The 18,513-nt window shown below is 36.8% G+C and overlaps 2 protein-coding genes across 5 annotated transcripts in view; both read right to left on the bottom strand.

Moving 5' to 3' along the window:
* Positions 1-11,510: 11,510 nt before the first annotated feature.
* Positions 11,511-12,717, bottom strand: LOC111872930 (histone-lysine N-methyltransferase SETMAR). The gene has a single exon (XM_023867227.2). The coding sequence runs from the start codon at positions 12,692-12,694 to the stop codon at positions 11,837-11,839; it is 858 nt and encodes a 285-aa protein (XP_023722995.1). The 5' UTR covers positions 12,695-12,717; the 3' UTR covers positions 11,511-11,836.
* Positions 12,630-18,513, bottom strand: part of LOC111872929 (traB domain-containing protein) — a 23,104-nt gene continuing 17,220 nt past the window's right edge. For all 4 annotated transcript variants that reach the window (XM_023867226.2, XM_023867224.2, XM_023867223.2 and 1 more), the window contains exons 8-9: positions 17,468-17,800; positions 12,630-13,050 (exon numbers count right to left, since the gene is read on the bottom strand). In XM_023867226.2, coding sequence (XP_023722994.1) covers positions 17,505-17,800 — 296 coding nt within the window. In that variant the 3' untranslated portion in view covers positions 12,630-13,050; positions 17,468-17,504. The remainder of the gene's footprint in view (positions 13,051-17,467; positions 17,801-18,513) is intronic.

Raw genomic sequence — 18,513 nt, 5'->3', positions numbered from 1 at the left:
ATCCACTAGGGTTCTCAGCCTTCACTTGTACCCTGGCAACAGATTTATCACAGTCTCACTGTAACTTCAAATCACACATGAACTCTTCTTCTCACAGCCTAATTCCTGTCTTGCCATTATTCTGGAGCTGCCAATTCAAAAGACTTGACTCAATTCAATTCCTCTGCTCCCAAGCTCATATCCCCACAGGCTGGCATCTCAGAACTCAACTCTCCACTCTTGATTACTCTTTCTACTCGGTCACGCCTTCTGACTTTGTCAGTGGCAGAGACCCACATGGACAACATAGCCTCTGATGTTGAGGAGTCATGTTTACTGGTCCGTTACCTAAAAATGGATGTCCTATTGTACCGCACGTTTGCTTCTGCGGGAATGTGTTCACCAAGTTGTTGGCTAGCAATGGGTATACATGTCAAAATATTGTGCTGCCTTTGTGGTAATGGAGGTGCAGATGCTAATATTGCATGAAACTTTTATATGGTAAACACCTGTTACACTGAACTTAATTTTTGAAAACATCTTAAAGATGTTTTTTTCTAAATTCCTATTCTAACCACATATTATTTCATAATAATTAGCTTCCAAAGAATGTACTTTTCAGATTAATGGACAAAATTTCCTATTTCTTTATTTCTCAGCATAGCAATTCTTAGGATTTGCTGCCAGAAGGCTAGGGCAAAGAAAGGTTACATCTTTAAAGAAGTTTCTATATTGATGGAAGATCTGAAGCTGAAGTTGATAAAATCTTCTTGGGCTATCAGTCATGTCAGTTGGTTATAAAATTACTGACATTTCAGTGACCATCTCTGTCACCATCATCATCATCAAGGGGACACTCTAAACGTCAGTGGCTTGAGTTGTAACATTCCAATTGGAGATGTGATAAACCATCATAAATTAGTTTTAATATCAAAGTTATCAGTGCCCTGATGATGTACAAATTTATACACCTTTTAAATTTGGCACAGTAAATCCAAAGCAATGGATAAGGAGAGTTTGCTCCACAAATGTTAACTGCCATTTACATTAAAGAAATATCTTGTTACCTAGTTTCTGTCAGACAGCAGCTTTAGACTGCTACCATGAAACAATCTTAAAGAGAAATCTGGCAAAAAATGTACTTTACTCAACTTCTCCTTCTGTTGAAATTAGAATTAATCATAATTATATTTGTCAAAGATAAGTTAGAAAAATGAACATGTAAAATCATCAAAACAAGCTGAATCTCATGAGCTGCAGTTTCTAGTGTTAACCTATGTGACTCATATAACATACTTCTGGAATATCAGACAGGTTTCAATTATTGTTTTGTCCCTGTTGGTATTAATACTATGAACATTTATTGTCATACAAATGCCAGAATTTCATACTGATGAAACCATGGTTTTCAGAGAAACTTAAATTTTACATTTAAATATTATTACAAAAGATCAAAGTGTTGTTGAACTGATAATTGTGATTGCAGAAAATGAAATATGTAAATTAATTTTTGGACTCTTTTGTGGACTGATGGCATAATGCATGGATGTTATCTAGAAGAGTATGGATGATGAATGAACCTGAACCAAATTAGTCATTGGCACAACATCACATGGCATAGAAGTGTTGTTGGACTGATAATTGTGATTGCAGAAAATGAAATATGTAAATTAATTTTTGGACTCTTTTTGTGGACTGATTGCATAATGCATGGATGTTAGTAACAAAATTAGTCATTGGCACCACATCACATGCCATTACTCAAGTTTCTTCCAAATTAGTTCATTTTAAACTAATGGAACTTTTTTTACTGAAGTCAGTGACTGCTGAAAGATGAAACTGTCCTCTAGCCTTGCCAGGAATCTGGTTCTAGTGTCATTCTTATGGAGGTCAAAATGTTATGGTAAATGACATGCTAGGCAATGTGTTAGAATGTAACTCTTTATAAAAACAATGCTATAAAACTCCAAAATGTTCAAGCATGGAAGTAAAACCTCTATGACACTTCTAAGTCACAGTACTAACAACTTACTTATTATTCCACCATTAACTTTTAATGAAAATTATTCAAATTTTAGGAACAAATTCTTAGTTATGTAATTTCTAAATTCATGTTTTTATTTTTAATCATTTTTCTGATGCTGGTTATACTGTATGCTTGTAAAGTATTATAACTTGCATCCATTTCATGCAAAGACAAAAGCCATTTAGAGATATTACTGAAATGGGGTCTTGTTTCCTTTTGAATTCTAGATCACTTTCTCTTTCATCAATTGTTTGATCTAGAAGCATGGAGCTGGTCCCCGCTGGTGTACATTAATAAAATGTGTTCTTTAGTCAAAGAAAGACCACAGAAAAGCATAAGATTGTCATCTAATGATGACAAAACAATACTGGCACAATCTAACCACAAACTTCAAAAGGTCACAGGTATATAGTATGGCTGTTTGAATAAAACAGCTCACCATATGTGAAGGTGATGTTAGTTGATAATGTATTAACAAAGTAAAATTAAAGTTCACATTTGAAGCAGTCATTGATCTTCCCTTATGATCATAAAGCTTTGGAGTGATGATACTGTAAGTGGTTCTTTTATAAGGACATAATGCACTTTGTTGCTGGTAAATGAACCAGCAAAATATAGCATTTGATTTCACGTCCTTTGGTAGTGGCAAAGGAACCAACTCTTCCAACTAACAATAAGAATGTTTTAAGCAAGTATTTTTTCTTCTCTGCAATAACTCACTTCGCAGTCACAGACAAGATATAACAGACTGACTTCCCTTAGTCATAAGGTGTCGTACTTAGTGACTTTCTTGTACTTTTAGAATAATTATTAATTAATTATTTTTATAGCAGATAAAATGTTTTCTGAAGTTTATTATTTTTACAAATAATAAATCTGTATTTTGGATAATTACATTTCATATTGCAAAGCACTATTAAACATTAATTTAGAACTTAATTCATTTTCCAGTACACATAATTTTGTACTTAAATGAAATATTTAGGTACTTATTCATATCGAGAGCACACAACTTGGAAGTTCCTAGTTAAGATCAAAAGTAAGTCTTCCAATTGTATTATATTAAATGGTGTAGGTCTTGTACTGTATGATGTGAAATAAATTTTGTAACTGTGATCCAATCTAAGTTTTCATCATAAGGTAACATCCTTCCTAAATCCAGTATATGAAAGAGCATCCCACAAGATTTCCTTAAGTCTATGTGCCCTACAGCGCTGGTTACGGTAGCTGAGCGGTCTAAGGCATGTACTGTCTTCGCTCGCTTGGAAACCGGGATTGTAGGTTCGAATCCCACTCAGGGCATGGGTGTTTAGTTTGTGTGTGTGCATTTTTCTGTTTGTGTACAGGTAGAGGCCTTGTGATGAGCTGATCACCTGCCCAAGGAGTCCTACCGAATGTGTAAGATCTAGAAAACCGAAGTGAACGGAGAAGTTCATGGAGGTAGGCCTAGGCCCACTGGGGCTGTAGTGCCAAGGGGGAAAAAAAATGTGCCCTACAGGGATATAGCAATATGAAACAGTGTACGACAATTCAAATCCTTCTTTCTGTAGTAGTGTGTTCAAAATGTCACATTTTTGTGTAAGCAAATACTCCAACATGTAAGATAAATTTTATTTTCATTAAGAGGATGCAAGAAGTTGTTTTGTAGACATGGGAATGTTTGGATTTCAGAGTTGATCTTTCAATGATTAAAAATGTCCACAGGAGTTACTGAGGAATGGACACTTTCATGTCTAACATACATATGTATTCTTAACACATGTCAACTTCAGTTTACTTGTGTTCAAAATGGAGTACCAACTCAAACTTTATACCTCTTTGCTGATGTTACAAGAAGATATAAACCAGATGTTTCATTGGTAGTCATGTGGGGGAATGACCATCACAAAGCATTCAGTGAGAATTCATTCATTAGTGCATAATTTTTCAGAATTGGTCAATATAAAATTTTGGTAAGTTATAACAAAACCAAACTGATGCCGGAAGCAGCGTCATCAGTAGCGACTTGAAGCACAGAACAAATGATGCTCGAGATGGTTCAAGTTCGTATAGCAACAGGCGTGACCAGAGTGGTTTGAACGGCTGCTGTACTGCGATGTGGAAAGCAAATGGAAAAACTACCACATTATCACTTTTCCTGGATAGTCTCGTTCCAAAAACAGAAGATCGCGTTAAGTGGAGGAACTGTTTTGGAAGAGATTGTGGACCTGTCGTCTGACAGATTACTGATGAATGAATGAATAACAAAACCATGCAAAAGAAAATAGCATGAAATTAAAATACTATACTAAAATGTAAATTCCCAATGTGGACACTTTCAGAAGATAATCCAAAGAAAGATTTTAAGACTGCTACTAATGTTTCAGAAGATACTTGCAATAGAGCTCAGACTTGACAGAAATGAATGTTAATGTCAACATATCCTTATGACTGGAGAGGAAGAAAAGTAAGAAAAAGAGTAATTTACAATACTGTAGTACAAGCAACTGGAAACTGTTTTATGAAGTATGATAGATTATATGTTCCATTTGCTCAACATCTGGAGTGTGAAGATTGTGAATAACTCTTGCATTTCAACATTAAAGTTACAGTTCAGAGGTAGAAAATTCATACCACAAACATTTTCTTCTGGACGTGCAAGAGTGCCCAAAAAGAGGTGGGGGATGCTCAAGGAAGTTCAGGACTACCATAGTTCTAGTTAACTGGCAGGACTACCGTAGTTCTAGTTAACTGGCGAACACAATGGACAAGGCAAGCCTGTAGTCTAAGTCCTTATCTGCTTATTTGTATATCGTAGTTAATTACAGACAATGCACATCATCCATTAGCAAGCAATGTGTCATGATGCCACTGCTATGGTTACTTTTTCCAATAATTTGTCATGTGAATCAACTACAGTTCTTGGATAATAGAAGTCACTACCAGAATAATGCATACTAATTCATACATTCATTTCCTTAATTTTCCATATATCCATACAGGTAAAAAAACCTAGGATGTGGAAATAGTCCCTTTGATAGCAGATATGTCCAAGTACATATAATAAATTACATGAGTTACATAACTGAAATCATATACATTAGTTAGTTAACATAAATAATAAAATAAAAAATAAAGAAACTTAATACAATTTAATTAATAAACATAATTTAAAAAGAACATTACTATAAAACTTAAAATTAATACAATTTAATTTAAATTACCTAAATTAACTGAATTAAATGCATTACAAATTTACACACTTATATTGATANTCTGGAAAGTTTCGAAATGTGGTGTTGGAGAAGAATGGAGAAGATCAGTTGGACCGATTATGTGAGAAATGAAGAGGTGTTAATTAGAGTCAGTGAACAGAGGAATATCCTACATGAAATAAGAAAATGGAAGGCTAATTGGATTGGTCATATCTTACACAGTAACTGCCTTCTAAAAGAAGTTATTGAAGGAAAGAAAGAGGGGCAGATAGAAGTGACCAGAAGACGAAGAAGACGTAAGAAGATGCTGGATGACCTTGGGGACAGAAGAGGATATTCTCATTTGAAGGAGAAAGCTCAAGATCGCATTAAGTGGAGGAACTGTTTTGGAAGAGACTGTGGACCTGTCATCTGACAGATTACTGATGAATGAATGAATTGATAATAGTCATTCATGAAATAAAAGAATAATGTTATAAAAACCTCTTCAATGCAGATTTAAAACTTCTCTCATCAGTAGCCAACTTTTTTATTGTTTGAGGAAGATAATTAAAAACTAATACCTGATATGTATGCACCTTTATTGTATTTTGTTAGGTTAACTGCAGGTAAATATAAATTATTGAGGGCTTTAGTTTTGTATTTGTGAATCTCATTGTTACGATAAATGATACACACTCTGTCCCAAGTGCAAACAATATATATTATATGTCTTTGATCTTGTTCTCTTCTACACTACATGTAGTAACTCACTGTTCTCTTCTACACTACATGTAGTAACTCACTGTTACAATTAAATAAATGTTTATTATTAATTGTGTATAAAAGTAATGAATATATGTACTGAGAGTAGAACGTCATTATTTACAAATTCTGAAAAATGTCCCTACAAGACTCTCTTGGACTAGAATTCTTTATAATTCTAATAACTTTCTTTTGCAATATAAAACCTTTGTTAACACAACAGGAGCCACCCCCGAAAAATTATGCCAAACTTATGATAGAATGTACATGAGCAAAACAAATTAGCTTTAACATATCTAAAGGGATAATATATTTTATATTTTACAATGCATAACAAGCAATGTATATTTTATCATCAATAATTAATCCAAGAAATTTAATCTCAGTCACATTTGTTAAATTTATCTGATTATAATTAATCTGAGTAGTGATATTATTATAATTCATAGGTCAAAACTCTAAATATTGAGTCTTGTTAAAATTCAGAGTGAGCAAATTAGCACTAAACCATGTATTTATATCTTTAAGAGTTTGATTAAGATTTGTTTCAACGGCGACTATCTCAAGACTGAACTCGACGACGGCTATCTTCCAACTATGTTCGAAGGCTGGAACTTCACTGTCTTCAAAAATTGCTAGAATTCAACTGTGTCAGCAAATGCCCTCAACCCATTATATATGGGTTCTTCGAACCACTTAGTGAACACCATATTCAATGCTTCTAACAGTTTGTTGTTACATAACGAACCTTCTGTTGTCACAGAAGTCCTATACCATGTTTTGTTTCTTTTGTTATTACTCAATGACAATTTGTTGTTACGATTTGTCACTGTGGGAATGCAACAATTTCCAGGTATTCGTTGTTGTGGAAGTGTGCGTTCCAATTGTAGCAGTTGTCACGGCGATGGACTTAAGATAACACGTCACAATATAAAGCAGAAAACCAAGGGACCAAGAATTGACTGTGGAACACCACATTTAATTGTTTCCCATTTGGATGAGTTGTTCCTGTCAATTCTATTACCCAATACAACTCCTTGATATCTACCTGTTAAATAAAATCCAACAAGTGTTTTGAATTTTCCTTCAATTCCATAGAATTCCAATGTATCCAATAATATTTTATGGTTAACACAATCAAACGCCCTTTGTAAATCACAAAAAACGCCTCCCACCATTAACTTATTATTCATTGCAATTAAAATATTATTTAATAATGTAAAGGCTGCCTTTTAAGTTGAGGAGTGTCTCCTAAAACCATACTGTTCACGCACCAACAAATTACAATACAAGTAATAAGTCTCACATATGTGAGTTTTCCAATTACCTTTGAAAAAGAAGTCAACAATGATATAGGTCTATAGTTGGATATTTTATTAGTTTTCCCTTTTTTAAATAGTGGTTTAACAATGGAAAATTTTAATCTATCATGAAAAATACCAGTATTAAGTACTGCATTAAGACTGGGATTTGTAAAAATAATTTAGAATAACATAGTGGCCACTGAAAGGGCACTGAAGGAAGACAAGAAGTGGCACTTTCAGAGGAAGAAAACAGATTAGTGAACAAAACTAAGTACAGGAATAATTTTAAGAGTGCAAGCAAATGTGACAAACAAAAGAACAGATTCCTCTTGAGGGCAATCAATCACTGTACTATGGATAGAAGTCTCTCCAGCGCTTCTTGTATGGAATTGAATACTTTAGAAAGTGCATATGAAATGTTAATCAAGTCTAAGATGATGTGTGCAGTTGAAATATGAGTTCATAAAAGGTGTGAAGAAATGATGGGGTAGGTTTTGTAACAGGATTCTTAGTTTCCCCACATTAAAGTTAATGCCATGGCTGAAGCATAATTTGGCTGGGATGGCTGATGTGGCAAGATTTTAGTCAGAATTTGCATGTATTGGTACCATGTGCCATCCCTGAATAATGTAAATACAGTTTAAGGCTGTGTAAGTTATGAAATGAATAATTAAGAGACTGATAATTGGGTAAATAGAGTAAATGATGATTTAGGTTAGACTTAGCTTATAAATAAGTGGCCTCCGTAGTCTAGAGGTAACGTTCCCACCTCATGACTCGTAGTACGTGGGTTCAAACCCGGCAGAGGTCGTGGAATTTTTAAGGGTGAAAAAATTCAGGGAACAAGTCCTCCGGGAGGGACTTTAAGCCGTGGGTCCCGTGTCGTAGCTTTACGGCACGTAAAAGAACCTCATATCTCCTAAGGAGGTCACTGAGCCAAATTCAAGGACATTTCCTGCCCAACAATAGTCTCTAACGCCTCTGATAGATGGGGGAAGCATTATAGATACCGCCAAGCCAGTACAGGCCGAACTCGCTGGCTTGGTCGGGACTGATGGTAAGCACCAGTATCGGTAGGGTATAGAGACTGATAAAATATCATAGAGGGAAGCACAATAGATCAAACTGGTCGGGGTGCATGGGGAAACCCACCCTCTCTAAATAACTAACTAGCTTATAAATAAGGGGAATATTTATGAAATATGTGGACTTACTGTCAAATTGTGATGAGTCTACCCAGAAAATTACAAAGTTTTGTAAATTGATGCCTCTGTAGAATAGTAAAGGTGAGATGGCTAGTTACAACAACAAATGATAAACTATAGAAACAGACAAATGAAATAACAATAACTGAACGGATAACCAGATGTAAATTGAACTGGATTGGCCATACTCTTCAAAAGGAAAATGCAATCGAGGAGGCTATGGAGTGGAAGCTACAAGGACAAAGGAAAAGGGGAAGGAGAAAGAGGAGTTGGCAGAGAACAATATGAGAGGAAGCCTTGGCTGCTGGGAAGACATGGGGAGAAATTAAACAACTCAGCAAGAACCGTGTGAGATGGCGACATTTTGTTAATGCCCTGTGCTCCAGTGGGAGCTAAAGAACGATGATGATGACTGTAAAATTGAATGATTCTGAGAGACGCTGAGAGCTGTGCTGGCAGGAGCATAAGCTCCTAGTACAGCCACCCATGCCAGACAGGTCAAAGGGTAGGGACCAGATGAAGTGTAGTTCATGGTTCTCCAAGTTGGGGGTTGGGCATTGGGCTAACAATCTAAACACAGAAAAATCCACTGTTACAAAACTATGGAGGAGGCCAACCTGCACACAGGGTTGTAGCTCCAGTAGAGAATAAGGAAGGAAAGGAACTAGGAAAGACAAGTGTCCAATTTGTGATGAGATGGAACCTCCAACTGGAGAATGGAGACTATTTGTGAGAAATGGAAGAACTTTCAGATAGAAATAGTTTTAAAGAAAATTGTATACCACAGTACTAACAATTATCTTCATTCTGAATGACTGACTACTGCTCAGAGTTTGAGACAGGTGGGAAAGCTGTCATGAAAAATTCAGGGCTTCATTAAATATATGCAAGTACCACATGGGATTCCCCTCCTCAAATTAGTAGCTTACATTTAATGTGAGAAGCTGGTTGGTTAGGAATGTTTTTCCTGACCAGCTGCGCTATCAAACCTTTACCAGATCTATTAGGAGCGACAGGTCATCATGAAGGAAGGCTTCTTGAGGAAAGGCCACAGCATACAACAGATGTTCAGATGGTTCTGTTCCTTATGTATTTCAAGTGAGTTCACTGTTCAGAAAGCCTTTTTGATTTGAAGTGTTGTCTGAAGAGCTTTGAACAGTGTTAATCATATTCTCTGTGATAAACAAGTAAAGTCTCTTAAAATCTCCTAGATAGCGGTGATTTATTCAGTTGGAAACAGTGAGTTATCCTTCACTCATAGCCTGTTCTGATCCTTCAATTGTAAAACCCCACCATCTTGATGTAGCTGCAGTCTGAAGACCTTATCAGTTTGATTGGATCTAGTTTCAAAAATCTCACTCGCAACCCCATTTTCCATAAACCTGGGAATTATAGGTCAAATATCATTGCCACTGTGCCACCTAAACTGATAAAAACTGGGCATAGCTGCTGGAGCCCAACCATCAATGGAAGGAGGCGATTGAGTTTAACGCAGTGTAGCGGGTAATGGCGTGTGTGAAGTGGGTGAAGGGAGAGGGAGGATTCAGAATACCCTACCAGCTCCTTGCTACACAGTGTTATGTTACAGGCATGTTAAGAGAATGATCTTTTAATTGTAGACTAGCAAAAAACCCACTGAAATTGCAATGGAAGATTGTTTAAGAACAGATTTTGTCAGTAAACCTAATCATAATTACCTGGAAAGTCATGGGAAGGCAACTACATTTATACAAAAATTCTACACTTGACTGAATAATAATATGCAATGAATATGTTGTTACCTAAGAGGAAATGTTTCTGACAAAGGCTGCCCATAAAAATAACATTAAAAAATATTCAACTTCTCTTTTTCTTCAACTGGCAACACAACACAATGTCGTTAGCCAGTTTACTACCAAACAATACAGATGCATTTATTTAAGTTACAACGTGACCAAGTATAACAGATGGTGGTTGACACTTCATAAATTTCACTAACAGCTATTATTCTGACATTTTCACCATACAATCCATTTGTACCCAGGTACATTCTGTACACCACCCTCATATTAATATGCAGCCATACATTATTCCGAATCACATCAAACGCAATAAATGGGTAAAAGTTCCACAGATGATCCCATTACTGATCCACTCTTATATACATTAAATCATGATGTCACTAAATATGTATGCTATTATCAATGGAAATTTGTTTTTGGTAAAGGCTGAGACTGCAGTGTCGACTGAAGTGTAGGCATCTCTTTCATTGCAACATGGCAATCCATTCCACAACGATTATGTACAATAACAATTTGTACAAGATGTGGACAAAATCAGGACATCTGAGCATGTATAGGATATTATGTGGATAACGTAGGGAGTAAATTTATGTAAACTGTCAAATTGGCACAGTACTGTATTTTCTACAACACAGTATAGATACCATATCATAAATTTGTGGAATAAGTGGATATGTGAGGGCATGAGTCTTATAGAGGAATCCAGACTTAATCACTCAAAATGAAATGGGGACTGCCATAACATACGAGTATCCTGTGAGGTGTTTCCGAAAACTTACAAGAATGCTATAGTAAGGCTCTTTTGGCTTTGTGACGATAGTGAATATTTCTGTGAGCAGTTCGTCTTATATAAGACATTCTATGTTAAATTAGTCCTGTACAGGAACAACGTGTACTGCAATTAAAAAAAATTCAAGACAACAGAGAGTTTACACAAAATTCCATTTCAAACTCTGTTTCAAGTATTTTTTCAGTTTCTGTAACATGTGACTTGTTATGAGCAGCATTTGTAGAGCATGTTGATCTTATTTTGTGCTGTGCATCATGTGTCTATTTGTACAGGCCAAACAGTCAATTGGCAACATCAGAGCATCCACAGAAAAATGACTGCAAAAAATGTCCTGAGACATGATGAAATGTAGATTTGTGCCCTCTCTCACCAATCTGTCTGTCTGTCCAACAGCTCACAGCCATGAGCAACATGGCTGCAGTCTCTCACTCTGACTCCCACGATTTCACTCCCTCCAACTTCTTGTTTCCAAAAACAACATTAATGCTCAAAGGAAAGATGTTTAATGATATTTTGTATATTCAACAAATTTCATAGCATGTACTTAATACAACTGGCCTAGTTCTTGTGCTGTCATTAGAAGGATATCTGAAACTCATCTTTTATATTATCATCAAGGGAAAGACTCTGAGAAAGAATGATGCAAAATTTGGTCATAAATCTTTGTTTATAAACACATACTCATAACTTATGAGTTAATAGGCTTAGGATTTGTACCTAATTAACAAACCATTCTAACACTGAAATACATTTTTATATTAATCCAAGCAGTAAAATATTAAAAGAACCAACAAAGTAAATACTGTACAAACATTAAAATAGGGTCTCATCATAGGGCAAATATTTTCTACATACTTCCACTCCACAACAGCAAGACTTCCTATGCATCAGCCCACCCTGCACAGAACACACTTCATTACTGTTACCACCACCATAATCAAATGTGATCTCTTCACCAATATGAATTTCTTTTAATGCAAAAATACAAAGTTTTGGGACAGGGGTGTCAGTTCTTACAGGAACAACTACAGCATTAGGTTGGCAGGAATGGTTGATGTATCGCCCAATATTACCAATCACTGTTGGATCCACATAAGTTTTCAGGACATGTCCTTGTGATAGGTGTTCATTCAGAACAAATATGTAATTCATTTTCCCAACATTAGCCTTAGCACGGGACCTTGCTTCTGCCATGTTCAAAACTTCACCTGCATACTCACATATAAAGTCACCTTTCAGAAGTATGGATTCTGATTTTAAGCCAAATCCTTTACTATGGCTTGCTTCAAACACTTGCAATCCACCTCTTGGTCCAAACTGGACTACACGATTCCCACATCTTCCCCGGCCATTACAACCACACATGGAATTACATTCAACAATTGGACCATTGAATTTGGAATCCAGCAGTCTACTATTCTTATCATAATTTACACCATATTTTCTGACACATGGGCAATTGTTTTCTATATGACATCTTCCTTCTTTACAAGCACAGCCACCCATGAACTGTGTATTAAAATCTTCAGTATTTGCCCCAGGGCCTGGAATATTTGTTGCTGTGTAAAAAATATCTGGTGAAGTATGATGATAATTATCAATCATATAATCTTCAATGGCAGAGCAATCATCACTGGAATTATATTCTTCCATGTTAGAACTTTTCAACATTGTGACTTAAAAATTCTTCATATAACAATACACAAAATAACACTGATAATATTTCGTTTCTTTCACTCTTCCAAATGTAATCTCTTCCTGTTTCACTCCTAACTGTATGAGATTCTTTAATTTCTCTAGTCTACAAGATTGAACAAACAATTTTATTTTTTTTAAAGACAGTACAAATTAGTTCGATTTTCAGTAAAAAATATTTCCTTCTGGAAATGAACACTACAATTAATCACAGTCAGATGAAACCAGCACCAAATCCCACAACTCTGAGAATGACAATCAGTCCTCCACACTATTTTCTCGGGCTCTTATGAACAGAACAGTTCTTTTATTTGGTTCCCAAGATCCAATCACTGAAAAGAAAACATGCAATATTTTATTATCAGAACAATTATAATGAAACTGTTTGCCCATATTGCAAAATTCATATTGGTAAATATGAACAAACTATCATGATCTATCTCCATACCAAGTTTCACATGCATTGGTAAACTATTTTGCATTAAAGAAGTACCCCATCTTTAAAGATTTATCACCTCACAACACTTACACTTCAAACATTAAATTGGGGAGAGGGGCATGCATATGTGTGTGTGTGTTCACATGATAAATGCCATTACAAAATACAGAACCCCACAGAGCAGAGTCGTCAAGAAGTTAACAGCTGCTCACCTGATCCAGAAGATTCCTATGTTTATAGATTCCAAAGGATCATTACCATGCTATTGATCCCTATCCTGCACCGGATCACTACAGTCCATATTTTCTATCCTCCCTTCTAAGTCTATATCTCCCAAACAGTTTCTACCCTTCTGGCTTCCTAAATAAAATTCTGTAACATATCCATTTCTCATATCTCCTGTGGAGGATACATGCTCTGCCCAGCTCATCATCCTTAAGCAGGTTAAACAGTGAAATAAACCAATGAGTAAAGAATGAGATGATTCAATAAAGAGATGAGTTTTGTTCAAAATCTGGAGTGCAACTGCTTATTGCAGATGAAAATTAACAAAAATATAAATCCTCTCTCAGACACCAGATGCAAAGGTATCAAAATCTGGAGAAAATGGATATCTTTTGAATGGTTTGACACAAAAGAAAACATATGAGAACAAATGTTTTAGGCAATACCAGTGGACATAAAATAACAATTACTGATAAAGCCTGTGTGGACCACAATTTTAAATGGAGTGGTCTCATAAGACTATAACCAGCCAAATATGGTAATATCTACATAACACAAAATTCTTCTGTCTCCATATTTACTCCATGCTTTCATGCCCTCTGCCTGGCTGTTTCTGGGATCATGCAGGGTATAGTTAATACTGCCGCCACCACCACCACAACTACAGCTACTGCCACGACGACGACAACAATGCTACTGCTACTGCCGCCACTCCTGCCACCACCAATTGAACAGGAAAATACATTTTCTCTTGAGTATTGTATGAAATTAGTAATCAGGAGAAATGTTACCTTAATTTAAAGAATAATAGTAACCAGAACAACCTCACCATCAAATCATGTCAGTAATTTTAATATGCTTATGTCTAGCATGTAGGTACTACAGGATTCTGACGATGGTGTATAACACACAGAGATATTGGGTTTTCAGACTTTATCCACCGTCCTGGTTTTAAGATAACTAAGAAAAGCACGACGTTTCGGAAACTGGATCTGTTTCTGTCCTCAGGTGAGGGAAAACACCTATTCTGTTGGGTCCCTAAGAAAGAGCTAACCTCAATCACTGGACCAATCCAGTGATTGAGGGACCCACCTCACCTGAGGATGGAAACAGATCCAGTTTCCGAAACGTTGTGTTTTTCTTAGTTATCTTAAAACCAGGACGATGTATGAAGTCTGAAAAACCCAATATCTCTGTTATGTCTAGCATCTTTGTAAAGAAACATCCTTATATTTGCAGTTAACCCTTTCCTGTCCCCTGCTGGACTCAGTACAACAATCTTGAAATAAAATTAATAAACTTCCTCACTCAGGTAACCAGTTAACTGGTGGTTCGGAGAGATGAAGTCCCCAACTTAAAGACCAAGCATGTGATAATGTGCAGCCTGGTCAGATCCACTGCATGCCTCGGGTGGCAGTGACAGGTGGGTATGGAAGAACAGTGAAATGATGATTAGCAAGTGCAAACACAAGAAACTCAGAGAAAAATTGGCTCCAGTACCACTCTTCCTAAAGCCTCGCAAAAGTATGGGCTGTTAGTCAATGAACAAAAAAACTAAATCCTACACTGTTCTAGCAAACCTCAAATAATTCAGGATCTCAGACGCAGTGATGTAAACAGAGAACAAAACTCTCATTATAAATATTTAGGGTCTGTAGTTAATTCAGATAACACAATTGAACAAGAGATTAAAGAGAGGTCAGCAACTGGAAATAAAGCATATGCTGCACATTTAACACTGTTCAAAAGTAAACTTATTTCTAAAACAGCTAAATTAAGATTACACAGTGTGTCCAGGTTCTGTTAGGACTGTGTTCATTAAAAATACAAGATGTGAATTATTTTCAAAATTTCACTCTTTTTATTCAAAATAATCTCATTGTGAATCCATACACAGCTGGAATCAATTGAAAAGTTTTCGAAAACAGTCACTGTACTCCTTTTGTGGAATTGCATTTAAAAACTGTGGTACATTCCATTTGGATGTCCTGGACGGTGTCGTGATGGTCTCCTTTCATCGCCAACTTAACTTTTAGGAACAACCAGAAATCTGCTGGAGCCAAATCTGGCGAATATGGAGGATGATGGACTGGGATCCCTTTTCTGGCCAAAAGATCGCGCACAATCTTCGATTTGTGGGATGGAGCATTGTCGTGGAGGAGCGACCAAGAACCTTGCTCTTGATATTCAGGTCGAATTCAAAGAATTCTCGCCCACAAACAACTGAGGACTCAGAGATAATAATCAGAATTCACTGTTTGACCTTCTGGCAGAAATTCCTTGTGAATGATTCCTTTGGAATCTAAGAAAACGGTTAGCAGTGTCTTTACTCGACCCTTTGCATGTGCACTTTCTTTGGTTTCGGCTTCTTTGGGCTCAACCACGCTGCACTCTGCTGCTTTGTGAGAGGCTCATATTGAAAACACCATGCCTCATCACCAGCAACAATTGATTTTGTAAATTTTGTATCACTTTGGGCCAACCGTAACATGTCTTTGCAGTGTTCCACTCTAGCATGCTTTTCATCACCTGACAGCGTGTGCGGTACAAACCACGCACAGACCTTCTGTTTGCCCAAACCCTCAGTCAAAATTTGATGCACAGTACTCTTTGGTATTCCCAAAAGCTTCTCGATGAGTCTTGCAGAAACACATGTCTGATGCAAGGATTTTGGTCACTTTTTTCACATTTTCTTCAGTGCGACTTGTTCTTGGCTCTGATGCAGGTGAAGCGTCCTCAATGTACTCCCTGCCATCACGAAATACAGCATATCATCCATATCATCCAAAAATGTTTGAGTGACTCAAACAATCACTACCGTACACACCTTTCATCATTTCGTATGCTTCTCCGGCTGTTTTGCCTAACTTCAAACAAAATTTGATGTTGGCTCTCTGTTCAGTTGCCATTTTCCGATGAGCGTCAGAACAGTACTTTTACATTCAAGGTCAGAACACATGATGCAGCGATGCTTGTGCTTTGAAATTATAGACAGGCATAGCTGAAACTTCAAGAATTTTAATGCCACAACTCGCCAACAGATGGCATTGCAGGGCAAATAAAAAAAAAAGAGAGAGAGAGAGAGAGTACTACCTGGACACACCGTGTATACCAGATGGTAATTCGACCAACAGTAACCTACGCCTGTGAAACCTGGACACTTAAAGAAGCCATTAAACGTAGACTTTTAGTTGATCTTTGGGCCATCATGAAACTATGATGGCTCCTGGAGAATTAAAACAAATGATGAATTAGATAATCTAATAAAAGGAACTTCATCAAAGCCCAAAGAATAAGTTGGCTTGGACACATCTCAAGGATGGAGGCTGGACGAACAGTTAAAAGAATATATGACTGGCAGCCACACGCGGTAAGAAAGAGAGGCCGACCTAAGATCAGATGGAAAGATGACGTAAGGGAAGACGTAAAGGACGTAGGAATTTGTAACTGAACAACTCGCACATGGGACAGAAGTAGTTGGAAGGAAATTGTTGAGCAGGCGAAAGTGTTTAAGAAATTAAGCTGTTGAGCCTTATGAAGATGAAGACTACTCTTCCCACCATGAATCTCATATGGAATCACCTGCAACTGAACCTGAGGGCGTGTGGTGTGAAGTAAGTGTCTGAAGAACCTGGGATATAGCATGGTCAACAAAGGTGGGGAGGGGTTAAATTAGCCCTTATGGTCTGTCATGTACTCAGTTAAATGGAATCCAAAGCAGGGTCCCATACTGATGATCTGAAAATCATATTCTGGTCCAATGTTGAAGTGAGCCTGACTTTTGCAATTCAAACAAAATTAGGTGGACCTGATGGTGAATCATGTATCCAAATCCATGGACTTGAAAACAGGTATGTCCTATGCTTTATTTCTGCCTGTGAAGCAAACAAGTTAAAAGTTGCACATCTGTCAATGTATGTTTTAGCCCTGAGACTAAAACCAAGCATGAGAGTACCAGCAGACAGGATTCTAGAAAGAAAGAAAGAAAGAAAGAAAGAAAGAAAGAGAGAAAAGAAAAGAAAAACTGGTTAAGTCAAATAATAAAATGTTATTATCTTAATTTATTTTAAATCATTAATGCTTACCAAAAGAAAATTACCAATAAGTCACGTTTTACTAGCCTCAGAATCTTCCTTGACCAGCACCTCCGATGTGAAAAAAATCGTGCACACTTGTTCGAATTGTATCAATACTGTTTGGCAGCGATTTAGGTAATGGAACAATTCGAGACACACCCCAGACAACCAGACCAAATAAGGAAGCTTTTACTGTCAACTTCAGTACTCGGCTGGTAAGGGTTGGTGGTGGCACTTTCATAATTGGAGGAATGTCTCCAGCAGTCACTTTACCCCAGTGCTGTACTATTCCTGGGACATGACCTATGCCAACTACTCCCACTACGCGTACTGGTACAACACCTGTAACAAACACACACATTTATGCCCTATTTCATTCCATGTACTACTTTGCTGGCTAACTTAACCAAACAGAAAGGGCTGAAATACTTTCTGTTTTGCACTTCATTACCCCAGGAACAAGATTCAGTGTCCACAAAAATTACAACTGAATCTGTTTCCTAAAGCGACTGTAAAATGCTTTCACTTCTATCATATACAGGGTGTCCCAGGAGGAATGTGCCAAACTTCGGGAGGGTGTTCCTTATGTTAAATTATGCCGATATAACCCAAAACACCTATGTCCAAAGTTGAACGGTTACTGAGATAATGGCCAGAGAAGTGTGAAACTTTGACCGGTGTTACACACTTGTTGATTACAAAATACATATTAAAACTGGCAGGAATATGTGGATTCTGTAATGTTAATAATGTACGTAACATCAAACTAACTTGTGAGTGACATGAAACCATAAAATTGAAGTACAAAATACTCGCTCACTATGTCATAATTGTCCTTAGGTTTCCAAGCACTATATATGACACACGACTGGCAAGCGTTGACGTAATATGGCTGACTGCACTATAAGCTGACCACATAACTGTATTAAATGTACATTCACGGAAAATCTCTTTTGGAATTTCATTTCCATTATCTCATGTGGATTATTATGGGACCACGTATGCACATTTCGTAAATTATTTACACCGTCCAGGGTAAAAGACGCCTCATCACT

This window comes from Cryptotermes secundus, unplaced genomic scaffold (genome assembly GCF_002891405.2).
Source record: "Cryptotermes secundus unplaced genomic scaffold, Csec_1.0 scaffold407, whole genome shotgun sequence".
In the NCBI taxonomy this organism is placed as follows: Eukaryota; Metazoa; Arthropoda; class Insecta; order Blattodea; family Kalotermitidae; genus Cryptotermes; species Cryptotermes secundus.
Note: the sequence above shows the minus strand (reverse complement) of the source record. Positions and strands in the feature narration are given on the sequence as shown.

Bases quoted from the DNA above. Each gene is read 5' to 3' on its own strand.
- LOC111872930 (XM_023867227.2), bottom strand. From the start codon at position 12,694: ATGTTGAAAAGTTCTAACATGGAAGAATATAATTCCAGTGATGATTGC.